The sequence below is a fragment of the Battus philenor genome, unplaced genomic scaffold (genome assembly GCF_028537555.1).
Source record: "Battus philenor isolate CCGP_79_NKW_IND1 unplaced genomic scaffold, ilBatPhil1.0.hap1 SCAF_19, whole genome shotgun sequence".
Classification (NCBI taxonomy): domain Eukaryota; kingdom Metazoa; phylum Arthropoda; class Insecta; order Lepidoptera; family Papilionidae; genus Battus; species Battus philenor.
In genome coordinates, this window is record NW_027181681.1 from 8,578,884 (window position 1) to 8,595,967 (window position 17,084).

At 32.0% G+C, this 17,084-nt stretch overlaps 3 protein-coding genes across 4 annotated transcripts in view; 1 reads left to right on the forward strand and 2 right to left on the reverse strand.

Annotated features, from left to right (window-relative positions):
* Positions 1-2,076: 2,076 nt before the first annotated feature.
* On the reverse strand, positions 2,077-10,513 carry cv (crossveinless). The gene is made up of 5 exons (XM_068764319.1): positions 10,061-10,513; positions 9,681-9,890; positions 7,468-7,603; positions 6,400-6,468; positions 2,077-2,583 (listed from the first exon to the last, which is right to left on the reverse strand). Exons 1-5 carry the CDS (start codon positions 10,260-10,262, stop codon positions 2,475-2,477), a joined length of 726 nt encoding a protein of 241 aa, XP_068620420.1. The 5' UTR covers positions 10,263-10,513; the 3' UTR covers positions 2,077-2,474.
* Positions 10,514-11,951: 1,438 nt separating this feature from the next.
* LOC137921688 (dynein light chain Tctex-type 5-A-like) lies at positions 11,952-14,122 on the forward strand. Its single transcript, XM_068764499.1, has 2 exons — positions 11,952-12,178; positions 13,957-14,122. The coding sequence occupies exons 1-2, from the start codon at positions 11,952-11,954 to the stop codon at positions 14,120-14,122; spliced, it is 393 nt and encodes a 130-aa protein (XP_068620600.1).
* A 641-nt stretch (positions 14,123-14,763) lies between these two features.
* Positions 14,764-17,084, reverse strand: part of LOC137921396 (synaptic vesicle membrane protein VAT-1 homolog-like) — a 29,131-nt gene continuing 26,810 nt past the window's right edge. For both annotated transcript variants that reach the window (XM_068764137.1, XM_068764136.1), the window contains exon 9: positions 14,764-16,935. In XM_068764137.1, coding sequence (XP_068620238.1) covers positions 16,904-16,935 — 32 coding nt within the window. In that variant the 3' untranslated portion in view covers positions 14,764-16,903. The remainder of the gene's footprint in view (positions 16,936-17,084) is intronic.

Genomic DNA, 17,084 nt, shown 5'->3' on the forward strand with positions numbered 1-17,084 from the left:
TTTTATTTATCGACGAATCAAAATTACAGTTTAGCATTACTATATAACCAAAGATGAATTATATTATGTTTATGATTGTTTATTATATTACTTTTATTAATTATATATGAGTGATAAATAAAATTACCATACATATAATAAATAAATTAACTGTATTTAATTTAAAAATACATAATAATAATAATCAGTCGTTAATTTCAAAACTATGGGATAGTACTTATATTTTCATAGGTTAGTTTTAAAATTTAACCACATTTGTATGATTATAATCATTATTGAATATGTATAAATCCTTTGTGTTGTTGTATATATATTTTTTAAACTTTTTAATCTCCTCATGTTTATATTCTGTTATTATTTTTTAACATTGCCAGTTAGTTTTGACAAAGTTATAAATAAGTGATTTTGATATAACTATACTATTACATGTTACAATTTAATTACAAATTCATTCGTATAAAACTAGTTTTTAGCGGACTAAATTGCGATATTTTTTTCTGTTTTATGCTCCTAACGTTTGATTTGAAAATAGAATCGCTATATAATTTGTTAAATAGTTATTTTATTTTATGACTAACATTTGCGTAAATCTAAGAAATAGTAGTATTTCTTAGATTCACAACATATTTAAGTTAATTCACAAAAAAGGCAACAAACTAATATTTAAATGACGAATCCTTGGCAAATATGTTGCTTGATTGTTTGTTAATGCTATATCTGACAGATAATGTATTCATTAATTGGTATTGTTAAAATTTTTTTCAAAGATATGTTGTTGAGGACTGAGTTTCTTCCTGCTTCTTCGCCACAACTATAACACCTTGCGAAGTAGAACAGAATCTTAAATAAAATAAATTAAAAAAACGACGATGAATAAATTTTATCTTTATCATATATTTCGTAAAAGGCACAGAATATTACAATTATAGGCACAAAGATAACATGGTGACATTTTTCTTTAAAAAAAACTATCGTACTAGAGAGATTATTATAATATAATAGATTATTATAAAGCACTTGTAGAAATACATATTAATATTCCACTAAATTTACAAAACAATTATTCACTATTTTTAAAGCAAATATCAAAATACAATTCTATATTTCATTGTAATTAATATAATTTTTGTATACTTTATATTCACTTGAAAAACTAGATATAGGATCTAGTTTTAGCCAATTAATTTCTTTGATATAAAAAAAAACATCTTACAGTATAATGGCATATTATTTATTATACAAAAAACACATTTGGCACTTTGAGAGTTATAAAAATGTGTACATATAAATTTTGCACACAGTTTCATAATTAAATGGTATATTTCAAATTCAGAAAATTTGGCGTAATCAGAATTCTCCAAAAATAATGATTTCAAATTATTTTCTTTGAAATAAAATGTAAAATATATATGTAAAATTGTTTTTAACTGTTTTTAATGTTGGACGGAAAACAATATAAATAATTTTCTTTCACATGCTCTCATCACACATATTTGTAGTTAATTAAGTATGTTCATAATGTTCATGGATCATCACAATCTGTGTGAAAAATAAGTAAAGATGTATAAAGAACCTTTATGTATTACGAAAAAAATAATAAATTAGTGCAAGTTTGATACATTTATATAATTGTCCATGTTCCAATATGAGAATTTCTTGGGCTTATCTTAGATATAGTGATGCTTGATTGATTTAAAAATTTAAATATTATATGGTTTTTAATATAAGTTATCCCTACTGATTGTTTTACATTGAAAATTTGTATTAAAGTTATTGTAAAATAGATGCTTAAATTATTTACAATAATGATTAGTATAGCAGGCATTGTATTATAAATAAAGAACTTCAATCATTGTTGACTGACAATACAAAGATAGATTCAAATATTATTTACGTTCTAAATTTACTAATTACAATAGATAACACTGAGATTCTGTAGAGATTTATAAAAATAAAAAAAATCTTTTTAATACCTTTTTTCAATTTTAATACAAAAAAAAATGTTATATATAATAAATGTTTATATAATATAAAAATGGACGGTTAATATTAAACACTGCTCCAGTAGCATTTAATTTTAATGATATCATATAAGAGAGCAGTAATAAAAATAACTTTATTATTAAACACTATAATAATTTTGTTTAAAAATGTCAACTAGGATAATTTTTATTTTCAAATATTTTTAGTTTTGTTAGAGGAAATATAATAATATAGAAAAAAAACATTATATTCATAATATTTTCTTAACTGGTCCAGGACTGGTTTTCTTTCTCTTATTTGTCTTAACTTAAAAAATTAAAAAGAGCTTAAAATCTATATATTATTCTGAGCTAAACATATATATGAGTATGTTGTGTACTTATCTTCGAGTTAAAACAATACTTTAATATATCAGTAGTCTATGATTGCTCCAATTGGTTAAATCATAAAATTAGATGAAGGTGTATTTATCGCAATTATTTACGTCATTATTATACAGATTGTGCGTCTACATCTTCTCCGTAATCAAGATCGTCATAATTGAGGTCGTCCTCTAACGAATTCACTGTAGTCTCCTTTCCTCCGGGGCAAGACAAACACCTGGAAATTAAAACATTGAATCATCAAGTTTTATGTAAAATGTAATAATAAATTTTAAGTATAATTAATATAAATGGCAAGGTTAAGAGAGAACACAAATAGCGCAAATTAAATCACGTGGCTTTTGATTTGGCACGTCAGAAAAATTTTTCGCAGGACATAATAATCTTTTATGAATTAATTGAATGAATTGATATCCCGATCTGTTAGGCCCGAATGGAGTAGCATGCTAGGCTCACCGAAAAATCGCAAAGCTTACAACGCTCTCGTACGCTAAGGGTTTACCAGGCGCGCACTACACGGTGCCACCACTTTACGTCAACGGCGGTTCGGCTATGGACCAACGAGTGACGCGTTAGAGTTTGTATACACTGTATTTTTCCTTCGGGAACAAATCCTTGGAATATTTAATAATTTTATTTATACATCAAAGTTGTTGTCTATAATCTGCAGTAGTAGCAAAATATTTTGAACCATATTTTAAGAATTATTCGATAAAATGAGGCTCGTGTCGTTTCCGGATATATCTGTCCTAAGGCGGCAAGACAGCCTGGACTGATCTAGGCTAAAGCGAACGAAGAGAAAAGACCATAATAGGAAGTAAGAAAAGGATCAACATTTTTTTTTTTTTTTTTTTTTTTTTTTTTTTAATGACCCCCGCTATTGGGGGCCTCTCGTACCCCTATCTGATTTTTGGGACAGGGACCTTTTCAGCAATATTTTTCACATACGTTTTTATTTTCTTACTCGTCTTTCTTTCTTTACATTATCATTTCTTTCAGTCTGTTTTCTATCTTTCATTCAACAATTCATCTTTCTTTCTCATTTGCTCTATTCAACTTTCATTCTTTCCTCTTTTCTTATTACTAATTCCATTTTATGTTTTTATGTTACCTTTTTTATTTTACAATAATAACAATTTATTAATATTTTACAATAAATTTCTTACTCTATAATTATTTTTCATTTATCACAGGTTTATGTTTCATTTTGTCACTTTATTTTCTATTTTCTATTTGTTTATTATGTTTGCGTTTTGTTAATGCTTGTAGCTTTTTTGACTATTTCTTTACAGAGGGTTAAGAATGAACTTTTGAATTCCCCGCCTATCAGGGAGGCAATCGAGTCCTCCCTGATTTGCACGCCAGACCGGCACTCGAAGTCGTACCGGAGTCCCCCGAATGCGGGACACCGGGCCACAAGGTGGATCACGGTCTGGCCCACGCCCGGTTCACAGAAGCACGAGGGGTCCCCCTTGAGCTTAAACCTATAAAGGTACTCAGAGAACCCCCCGTGCCCCGTGAAGAGCTGGGCCGAGACCGCGTCCACCTCGATGCTGCGGAGCACGCGGTAAGCTGAGGCGGCGTCCGGGAAAAACATCCTCGTTACCGAAGCCGTCGTTCCTTCTACATACCTCCTGTTCCATTCGTCGAGCGACTCCTGTCTCAGTTGCCGCTTGACGAATGAAACAGGGCATCTCTCATATTCTGGTCGTCTTTTACTCTTCAGGGCCGCTTCCTTGGCAAGCTGGTAGTCGTGCAATGAAATGCACCTTGCAATTACTCAACACGTGTTTCACCCCTCCACGGGGCGTCTTCAGGAGTTATGTTACACCGATTAGTACCAAACACAGAGTGAGCTCAGTCCGTCGCCGCTTGTTATTTATATGTCACCTCCTCCCCCACTGACCACTTGATATCACGATCACTAGGAAACATGATCAGCATGTTTTTGAGGTATATAGAAAACCGACTAATACGGATCTGGTGATTCCATCCTCTTCCTGTCACCTATGGCAACATAAACTTGCGGCGTTTAATGCATACATAAATAGATTAATGACAAACCCATTAAATGTAAAAGCTTATAACAAAGAACTTAATACCATTTATTCAATTGCGGTTGCAAATGGCTACGAGCGGCGAATGGTGGATGGTCTAATTAAGAAGAAGGTAAGACACCGGGTGAGGGGTCTTTTATACCCAGCGACACCTGAACGCGGTATTCATAACTATGGATCTAATTTATTACATTTAGGACCAATATCGGAAAAATTATCTAAAATATTAAGAAAAAACGGCCTTTATGTACACACTACTAAAACGGCCCGATTCCGTAAGCCATACCTATGCCTGTAAATAAGGCCTATAATTCACAATGTACGAGTAAAGACAGGTATAAGTAAATTTTCACGGAATTATCCGTTATCAACACTTTTATTTATTATTATTAGTAAGCATAAAAGACATCACATTACTTAATTAAATAATCGTTTATTTTATTGTCCAAAAGCGTAGTTTAACTCCAAATATACTAATTAATGGACAACACCTGGCGGCGTAACTCGATACTCCATGTTTACTTGTGCGCATCTGTATGGTAATATAATATAAACCGACTTCGCTCGCCAGGTGTGCGCTTGCGTCGCTATCAGATTTATAATAGATCGACACTTGTTACGAAAACACATTCTATCCAATAAAACATCTCCTAAGAATGAGGTAATTATAATCAAATCGAAGTATTTACGTATCTAAAAATCAAAACCAATGCTGTTCAATTTGAAATAATTCGAATAGAATTTTGGAAAAGTGAATTCTTAATTAATATTTTCCTGTCGCATTCCGGTAATTTCAGAGTGATGACTTAAAACGGTGATGGGATACCGTTTTTTTTTTTCCTTGATTTGCATTTCTACCCAAGCCCATTTTTTTCATTGCCCATTTCCAGATTCCGCGAGTGCAGGGAAGCAGAGCGTTGAGGGCGCTTAACCCGAAATCTCTTTTCTTTGAGCTTCGCCTCAGGTAGTTATGTTCTACAAATTCACTCGATTCGGAAGCCACTGAACTCTTCGATCGCTTTGACGAACGCTCAATGAAGTGACTAGGTTAAAGAGTCCCCACGAGGACCTGCGCTGTCACGCGTTGTATATGTACATAGTACCCTTTTAACTAACCGACTCAAGGTAGCCTGAGTAGGCGAAACCTCAATTTGGTCGGTTGCTATCACCTGGCTAAAACTACCACTACTTCGAAAAGAATTAGCCCTGTTAGAAGTGGTGGAAGAAAATCTAGCACCGGTTCTATCTAGTATGATCAGTGAAAATAGATATGAAAACTTTAATGCATTTTCCTGACGTGTGAGTCCTACATTCACACGTCAGGAATACCTATAACCAACCACCCATAAGTGTCTTTGCAATCTTATACCTCTATTCACAATATCATTTATGGATTCAGTTATTTTCAATATAGCATCGAAGTTATATTAATTTTATAATAAATAGTTTAGACATACCAATTGACAAAAATAATTAATTTTATAAAGTAGAACTTTAATGTTTTATTAGTATAAACGTTGAATATAAACAAAAAAAAAACAATCATGTAAAACAAATTACGTACCATTGAAAGATAATAGACTGTGAAAATTGCTTTTTAAATTATTTTATGGATCTTATTGAGATTGTATTTGGAAAAGGCGTTTTTTTTTTCTTCTTGTCTGTATGTGTTAACTTTATTACGAAATAACAGTGTAAGTTGTCAATTTTACTACGCACTTTTTGCACCTTGCTTTTCTGTTTAAAAATTAAAGATGTTTATTAATCCTTTAACCTTTTTGATAACTTGTCCTCGTCGGTAAATATATACATGTCTAAGAATTAATGATTATTCTGCAAATGATTGTTTAAATTAATGTTCATTAGCTATGCGTATCGCGAACGCTTTCGAGAAATCTATTTAAATCAGATTGTTTACTGCAAATCGTGAGTCACTTGCGGGATGGTTTATATCAAGATGTGGGTCAAGTTGTTACCTGCTCTCGTTGATTCCGTAGTACAAGCACTTCTCGCCGATGCACTCGCAACAGCCATCATGGAACCATCTGGAAGTATATAACAATCACTACATTGCTTAGTACTTGATTGTTTCTCTTTACATGATTACTTGATTTTTCAATAATCAAGGAATACTTCTATTAATTACAAATGATGTTTATTTATTATTTTATCATCAATTTATACAAATTTCGTAAAAAAATAAATTTTTATTAATTTTAAAGTCTAGCTATTTTCGAAACTAATACGTACGTATAGTTATACGTATTTTATGTTTACATAGATTTATCATAATTTTTAGTTAAAGATTTATATAATATGATTATTATTTATCATTTATTAAAGAAATAAAAAGCTATATAGCCTTGAGCTCATATAATACGGAAAATCATTACGTTTATAAATTAATGCTTCTATATATTCTCGTTTCTTTAAGACGGAAGTTCTCTGTTTGACTTATTGACTTTTGGCCAAACCATTTTTTTTGTAATCAGTTCCTTTGGAGCTTAGGCTCTTTCATTGGGTATTTTAGCCTAACTATCCAGCTTTAAAAACTTAAGCGAATGATCCATGGATGCGCGTAACAGACGAGTGATAACCAAGCAAAGGTGTTTATGGATTGAGCCTAGTTACCTCATAAGGGCTACCTAAGGGCTAGGCGGCCCGCTAATCCGGTGAAATTAGGCCCGAGCCGAGGCCTCCCCAGGAGCCTTTGAGGCACATCGATATCTTAAAGGAGATCTTAGGCAAGGCGCCCTTTGCGCCTTACCGTCTCGAACATGAGGAATCTACTAATGCCACTTGGGCAGCAATGAAATTCCGCTCAAAAACAAAATGATTGGATTTATAAACGATATTTACTTTATGACTTACTAGAATTTACACTCTTGATAATAACTGGACAAGGGCTTTGGAGGGATGACCTCTATTTCGGATGAAACTGATTACTTTTTTGATTTGTGGTTAACTTATTTGACGTTTAAGTGTACCCGAGGAGATCGAAACGATATCGGTTGCTGTAATCGGTTTACTAATAGGAAGCTTACCTAAAGCTGTTGGAGCCCATGGACCTGCATGAGGCACGGCACTTGTCGCAAGACATGCACTGAGACATGTAAGCGACCGTGCAGTTGAATGTCACCACGTCACGGCTCACCGGTTCCGACTCTTGCTCCACGCTCTCTGCAAGTTAACAATCTAAATCTAGCTACTGGTATTAACCATTTGAGGTCGAAAGGCGTAATTTAACTCAATATTTCGACCCATACTAATATAAATTTCAAGTACCCTTTATTAGGACTGTGAGCATTTCCAAGAGTACATGTACCACAGGAATTGCTACCATTAGAATAACTGTATTAAAATCATGATTTTTTATATATTAGGTAGTAGTGTAATTTAAATATTAGGGGGACCGGAAAGTAATGTCGTTTCTATCGACTTATTTTACAGAAAAACCGTTTGATTTTTATCGCTCCTGCATTAAAAATTCGTATATTAGATGGCAAAAGGTTGTTGATAACAAAGGTGAATATATTGTTGATTAGAAATAAAAACCTTTTAAAAATATTGTCGTGTGAATTTAGCTTAAGAGAGCGACATTACTTTTCGGTTCCCCTAATATTTAAAAAAATAAACAAATAAAAAATTCAAATAATCAGTTGTACTGCCAGTGCAGGACCATTTGGTATTTCGCAGAACTTTAATGGTCATAAAAGATTAAATCTTTGTTTTCGGCAAAATTTTGACAATACAAAAAAATGTACACATTTTTCAGGGAATACGTAATAATTAGCGATGAAAGTCCATTATTTTACTTTTTTTAAATAGGCAATAAACCTACACAGGTATAACTAAATAATTATTTAAGCTTTAACTCAATTTATTTCTTAATTTTAAACAAAAAGATAAAGCATTTCGATTGTAGATAATGAAGGATCTTTGTTGAAGCGACGTTCGGAACAGGTAGACAAGCGCTTGCATTCCTTTACGTGAATCATGGGTACATCGTTGGAGGGCTCATTTTTTTATTTTGTTTTCCGAAAACTTCATTACGTAAGCAACTTATTATGAAATGATTGAATGAATAGAGAAAAAATTTTGAAACCACCCAGCAGTCAAAAATATTTGTGAAACAGAAAAATTTCGAATTATTTAAAAATCGTATACAAGACATCATACTGAATTGGGTACTTCATTTTATATATGTTAAAGAACATAAATAAAATTTATTTACTAAATGTATTTAGAATAAATGGGTTTTTATTTTAGCTTTCCAATAACCAATATTCACTAGAATCAATAATAATAATCGTAAATTAATAATAATACGATGAATTGAATTAAGGGCAACATTGCCTCACCATTGAAACTATTCCCCGCAACTACCAGAGTGACAGTGAGTAATATTATTACATGAATCAAAACAGTGAATGACGAAATCAATTCGATAATTTATTATTCAAAAAATAAAGATATTATTACAGATTGAATGGAGGCTAAAGATCACAATATTTAAATTCATGTATATTCAAGTGAAGTGATTATAAGATAAGTTAGTAAATAATTAACTACACATCTTGTGGTAGTACAGACTTGTAATGTTATTAAAAATATACAGCAAACCTTTGAAGTTAAAATATTATATTAAATGTCCTAAAAAAATTGTAATAGTGAAAGAAATAAGTAATGTGTAAGTTTGTAATAAAATAAGCATTGTTGTAGTACTTAACAAAAACCTATTTTCTGTTTAATGCACAATATCAAGTCTTGTCTATTGTAAATCTCTTGTTGTTATATTTTATTATACTTCAGCTTCGCTGTCTTATTTTATGTGAATTATAACATAAATAATCTTTCTATGCTTCAAAAAACGAATATTGTTACAAAATAAGAGGAGATTTAAAAATTGAAGAATTTGATTTGAGAAACTGTGAACTAATTTAAAAAAGACAACACAAAAAGTACTAAAATGTTTTTGTTGCTGATTAAAAAGCACTTTTATAAATAGAAAATTAATGAAAAGTGAAATGGAATGTTCCACTTTGTACTCTACATCAAAATATTGCAACATAATACAACATAGCATATAAAATTAGTGTGTGTGAAAAATTTCAAACTTGTTGCAACAATAGTACATAAATAAATGTTAATATTCTTTCTGGTTGCTGTTTATTTATATTACTCATTTAAATTTAAAAGAAAATAAAGAATAATATCATAACTTGTCTATTATCAGTAAATTGTCAGTATAACTTACGTAGGTGATACACCAACTGCCGTTCAGGATTTCCTGGTCTATAAGCAGAGAGGTCAATGTCAACTGGATATGTGAATGAAAGCCACCTCTGCTGGGGATCAGGTTCACTAGTTAAAGCAGAAAACAACCCTGGTACTCCATCAGCAAGTTCTTCCACATGAGATGATTTAGATAGCTCTGTTTGAGTGTCATTGGGTTTTGGACACATATCTGCATTAAAATAAATTATAACTTTATAAATATGACCTTAAAAATTATTTTTATCTTATATTTAAAGGTTAAAATATAATTTACAATTAAAATGCTTAATTAATCAGACCGTTTTTACAGTAAAATAATTTATTTTTGGGGAGGAAAAACAAGTTTGGTTCATAGCTTACCCACGCAACTACAACATTCACTGTACAAATAACTTAAACAGTTAAAGCAATCTTTGCAACAAGAGCAATCCTTTAAATCACACTTGCAGGACTGAGTGAGCATGCACTTGGAGACGACACTAGCGCAAATCGCTTCGTTGCAAGCGTATATTATTGGTATTACGCATATTAATGCAAATACCAAGTAATATTTACTGGACATGGTTTTTATTCTTTTAAAAACTCACTAAAAAGAACTTGCATAAATAAACAAAATATTTGCCAACTATTTACGGGACAACGACAAATAACATTAAAAAAACTTTTGAACAATTTGTTCAGACTAAAATTATATAATAATTTTTAAACTTAAAAAAGGACTAATAGTTTGATTTAAACTAAATAAACTGCAAGATATTTCGCGCCTATAAAACTTTTTGACACAATTAACAGTACAAAGTTGTGACTTTCATACCGTCGTGATAAACGAATGAATGCTTTTGGTTTCTTTGGGTGGAAGAGCAATACCGCGAATGGGAGCGGAATGAACAACCGAATGGAAAAGGAAGACAAACAAGACATTATTTTACCCATTGCCAGTTATGAAAATAAAAACTAAAGTCAGGAATAAATTTAGTCATATAAACAAAACCAAGGTTGACTTCACCAATTATTAAATACATAAATTACATAAATGACTATTGAAATCAAAATTGGCATAAAATAAAAATGTAAATATTATGAATTTATTCCCTTGAACATAACTCGTTTGTCTTCCTACCTGGTAGATTTTTTTTTAAAATATTTTAAAAATTGAACGTACACAAAAACGTAAAATTCAGATAAATGTAATGTGTATTAAAATATGTTTAAATAAGAAAAAATCGACGAAACTAACGGTTTCAAAATCGTTACAAATCCCGGAGATTATTAGATGTTAACTTTTAATAATAACAAAATAGGACAGATTTATTGAAAGCAAGCGAATAGAAGCGTATCTGTCTGGTCACATTATTAGTAAAACAATAACAATAAATATATATTTGTATCGTGTACACATGATTCTAAGTCATGAATAAATTTTATAGCAAAAACTAGTTGGTTATAAATCAATATTGTTATACAATTTTGTCAATCGTAACACGAATATGTCAAAAGAGTCTAAAAGAACATCTTTAAAATTAGGCGATATATTTTTAACTCGTCGTTTTAGTAAACAAAAATTGGTAAATATTTAAGATTATCTTTAATTAGTGTATTTCATGTAATTTTTTATATTGAAACATTTCACAAACTTTCGATAAACCTGTAATGAACAATCAATAGGTGAATGAGAAATTTAAAAAAATTGTGACGAAAAGTCAAAAATGAAAAAACGAGTAATCTTCAATGTTATAAAATTTTACGCAAATAATTTTATAGAGAAAGGTAAACTTACGTGTCGTATCGTCTACAGGCTTTATAGGTTTATCAAATATTGGTACACCTTATTTATTTAATAACTATGAATTTTTATACTTCACCGGTACATGCTTTTATATTCGAATGTTTTGAAGCTGAAACCCTTTGAGTTTCTCCTAAAATTTATAAATGTCTCTGTCTGTTTAAATAAAAAAGCAATGGCCAAAAGTTGTAAATAATTACTATAGATTAGCTGTCTTTGAAAAATCATGGCTAAAAAGGTTTCTGTTTCCAGGCTCAAAAGTAGTAGTCAGTTTCTTTTTGCAACGTACATATCAAACAAACAGATACAAAGACTTTATAAAACAATATCGTTTTAACGATCATTTAAAGTTGATAATATTAAGTTGTAACGTAATCATAATTTTTAATTCTATTTTTACTAAGAATGTTTTCTACAACTACAACATAATACACTAGTTGGTAAAAGGCTATATATCGATTAAACAACATGATGTCGGAAAAAACTGCTTTACCCAAACAGGTTCGAATTTATCAGCCGACATATCAATGCAATCCAAGAAAACGTTTCAATGAAGAAATTGTTAAGAAGATTCTTAAGCAACATATGGAGGCCGAGTTACAAGAGGTCGAATATAATGACAAAACTATACCCGAATTGTGTTTAAGCTTGGCTGAAAATATTCGTGATGCAATAAAAGAAGAAAATTATGACAGGTATTACATTTTTGACCGACGTTTCTAGATTTTTAGGACAAGTCAAAAATTTATTGTAAAACAATGACTTGAATGTTTTTATATAATACTTTTCAATTCTTTTAATCCACAATGTACATATTGCCGTGGATTGCTGGATTGTCAGTGGCGTCTTTTGTTTTTCTGTTCTGTTTTAAAAAGAAGAAAAAATGTTCTGAATAATCGACGTTAAATAAAATAAGGAAATCTTTGCCAGTAAGCACTTTTGAATACTTTACAGGTTTTTATTATATTTAAAAACATTTAATAAATATCGATACAATGTTTGTTACGTAATAAAAAAATATGTATTGACTAGTTGTATACACTGTATACAACTATGTATATAAGGAGTTCGGATCCGAGACGTGGTTGCTTATCATGTGTATAATAAGGCTCAAGGTCACTCAAAGAGCAATAGAGAGGGCTAGGTTCGGAGTTTCGCTTCGAGATTAAATGAGGATATATCTGAGAAACCAAAGTCAAAGCCAAAAGGTTCTCTAGTGACGATTACCCGGTAGACGCGGTGTGGGTTTGTCCCGCACTTGATGGACCGAAGACATAGTTATGGTCATGGAAAGTCGCTGAATACGGACAGACAAAGACCGGTCATCGTGGCGATCTTTGGGGAAGATCTATGCCTTATAGTTGGTGTCGACCAGCTTTAAAAGAAAAGAAGAATATAAAAATACTGCTTAGAGAAATAAATCAACTTTGGTGCGGTTAAATAGTACCATAGAAGAACTTTTTACCGGCGTTTAAAGAAATTTAAACACAATTGGTAAAGATATGTCACGGTTCTTATCGATGTTTAAAAACTAAGGAAAAACACTATCGACATTTCGATATTGATTCGAAATTAACCGTAATGAAATCTGTGAAACCGAAAATTCAGCGTTTGATTACTCCACTAATGACTCAGAATAAATCAACGTACAATTACTTAATTTTATTAGATCCCTGTATTGTATATATAAATTTGAGGAAATCATAAAAAAAACCACACCCTTTTTGTAAATAAGACTAATGACTTGGATTGTACTTCTCCAGAAACTATATATGTATCTAAACTAACTTAATGCATACGTGGATCCGCGCGCTTCGAACTTATATATTGTGCCGGCTGAATTGTACTCGCATATTTCTAATAAAGTAACCACCTACTTACCTTAATTAGCCCTTTACCAGTCGTAATGTTTATAACGTAAATGGTTAAGACTTAACTTTTCGTGTGCTTAAGACAGATTTGTGACTGACATTAACAAGCATTCCGTAATAGCGTTCTATGTAGATGTAATGCGATTTACTTGACATATTTTTTTTCGTTTTGTATAAATAACCTATTTTTACTCTTGAAATTCTCTACTAAAAATCCATGCTCAAGAAAACTTTAATGTGGATCTCGATATCGTCAGTATAATTTTAGGCATAGTATTTCAACGGATGAACATAGGGCCCTTAGATTTCTAATAGGCCCGGTAGAAAAAGGCATTAGCGTCTTCAGGGATCTTTATAAAGCCGTCTGTCATTCTTCTGGGTGCATGTCATACGCTGCGCTTGCCTCTTTTAATTCAAAACAAACCTAACAAAGGCTTTTTAATTGTGATTTCGTTAATTGTTCTGTCGATGTTTGGTTAAAGGAATGGTCGACTTTTTGAGGTACTATGATGATTTTTTACATAGCGGTAGTAATTACAGGTGTATTACTCATTTGTGTGTATTTCATATTTACACTATCTCTTCTTTCTATTTTTTTGCAGGTACAGAATAATACCGGTGGTTACAATAGGTCAAAAGCGACAACAGAGCGTCCACATGTTCCACTCCTTCCTTTGGGATCATCAACGAGATGCATTCGCCTCATTCAACTATGAAAACTGTCACATATACGCAAATGTGGTTGTTTATGGCATTTATTTAGATTAAAGTAAACGATAAATGACAATAAGGTTTTATTATTCATGTTCCTACTGATTTTTACATAGATTGGAAGAAAATGGGATCAACGGAACTATTTAGATGAATTAGTTAGATATTAAAGCATTAAAGTGGTGAATGTTTAGCTGATGTGAGCAAAAAGCTTCAAAACCTATATCCAATCGCATAGATATATATGATTGGATAAAGGTATATCAGTGATCACTTGTTGGTGAACTTCTATTATAATGAACTTCCTGGCAGCATGTGGTTGCAGTCAATAAGTAATAATAACATATTCATTCGAATTTTGAAAACTGGTTTGTTACTACGTTATCATTACGTTATTTCTGAAACCACTGGTTATTGAGTAGGATGTAAACAATGTGGCACTTAGTTATACATACATTCACTACGATAAATCTTTTACCCCTATAACCAATCAGTCTGTTGAATGAAGTGTAGGATCGATCCGACAACAACACTTATTTTGATGTCGAACCAGTAAAATAAAGCTTTTATATAAACGATAATAGTATAATATATATTATCAATATAAAAATTATAACACGTGGCGATGTTTACTTTAGTTTAATGTAGTAATTAACCGATAACTTTTTCGCAAAAGGTGAAATAGAAATAAAAAACCATTGTTACAGATCATACATATTTATTTATCCATTTCATAGTAGATATCACACTGGCCCGCCCTTACAAAAATAAATGTGTAATACAATAACGACCCAGCCTATTAAAAACGAAGCTGGTGTGACGGCGCAAGTTCCCCGACCGCTGGAGCTCTCCCGAAGAAAATAAATATTGGCATCGATTCCGATATTAAACCTACAACGTAATTTGGACACATCTAAACACGGCGTCGTCACCCCAGCTCCCACTTGTGATTGCTCTCGGATATTCATACAGAAGAAAAATTCAGATAATTCTAAACCATTATACAGGTCGATATACACAAGATTCAATTAATAAAATACGTTTACATTACGACAAATTCGCACATATTTGACACATAAAGCGACGAACATTAATGATGAGAAGACGTTAAAATAGCTTAGATTTTGGTCCGAGACACTGAAGCGATTTTAATCTGCGTACAATACGAAACTAGCACCAAGCCACCGTAGGGAAAACGAAGCGGCGTCCAGCTCGAGGTACAATACAAAAGCTACCGAATCGGTCCACTCTCGCCCCTGACTCACAACCAACGGCCACTCAGCAGTCCGCACGGGCCGACGCGTCGCAGACACGATCGGGTACTAGAGGCGCTAACGCAAACTAGGCTCGTGCAAAAAACTTTCAAAAAGGGTAAAGTTCATATAAAATCCTTAGAGTCTGTCAAATGAATCCATTGTGTCGAACGTCCGCTGCGTCGACACTGCGGCAGGTTATTGTTATTTGAGCAGATCGCTAATCGCGGAACTTCTTATGCCTCGTTACACTTCGGCAGTTCCCGAGTCCTACTCAGCCTCTCCGTGATAATTTTATATCCGTATGATATGTTATTACAGATAAGTCGTTTACTAGTACTGGGTACACAACTACAACCATACTGTACATTATGGCGATAAAAGTTTACTTACAATCTTATCAAATAAATCGGGATTATACAAGTATATGCTAGTTATATCAAAAGGAAATGCAGAGAATATTGGTATCAAAATATTATCCTAATTTATGTCGTGTGAGTGTAGTAATGATAGATATGTGAAATTTGTGTATAGAGATACATAAAAAGCTTTTATAATAAAGATCTCATCGTAGTCGGTGTATAAAAATATGACTTATATCTTAGGTGCCATCGATAATTTTAAATTTTACACGAATCATAAGTTGCCACTAAAAACTTCACAATTTCCGCTCGGTTCCGACATGCGCTTCTCAAACTGATCAAAATGTGTCGAAAACGTCGTGCCGTGATCAAAGTTCGAAACCATACCACACAATGAATGGTGCCTAAAGAAAAGCTCACCTAAATGTTCTTAATTACAAAATTCATTTACAAAAAAGTCTAAGTATAAAAATATAAATATAAAAATACTTGATGACAGATAAACCATAAAAAATAAAGACAATATCATGTGACAATACCGCAAAACATTTAACACATTTGTATTGAATATATCACGAAGGTTGACGTTCGGCGACGGAGCGGTGGGGGCGTGAAGTCGGGCGCGGGGGGCTACAGAGCGAGCCCAGCCGGGTTGGGATCTCAAAGGGCCAAATTTTTAAACATTTACTAATAAAATATTAAAGCTTAACATACATAAACATTAAGCATCTCTGCACCTTAGATACATAATAGCCATTCAAAATAACTGCTGATTAAAATATCTCATCTTAAAATAAGGTCTTAAACATTAAACTATAGCTGTGAGTTTAAAACAATTATTAACTTAGGCCAGATTAAAAAAACAAAACTGTAATAGAATTATTAACTCGCTGTTCTATGTCAAATCGTATATTAAACCATTAATTGTAAAAAAAAAACCATGTGATGAAAAATATGTGGGTATAAACTAAACTAATTTAAAAATTACTTATCAACCGTGAACGATCCAGTCAAGTTTTGAAGCTATAAAAGAATCGAACAGGGTCGTACTCAGACTTATTAATTTTAGATTAAACATAATAAAACATGAGGCAACACAGTAATAGGTCGGCCGCGGCGCCGGTGTATAAGCAGTGGCGATGCGACGCATCAAAACATTAGCATCAACTCTAAAATAATGAATCGGCGGTGGTTCGTTGGCTCCAGTCCTCTGGAGAAACAATTCAGCTAGACTCTTTCTCCTTCTCCTTCGACTCTGTAAATATAAATTTGTTATTAGAACGGAACATCATTAAATGAATTAAATTAGTATCCAAAAGATTGTCCGTGTTTTACTTTATGATTATTAGAGAACCGTTTAATATGTTTTCTGTTTTCGCAGTTAATATCGTTCAGATATATGCT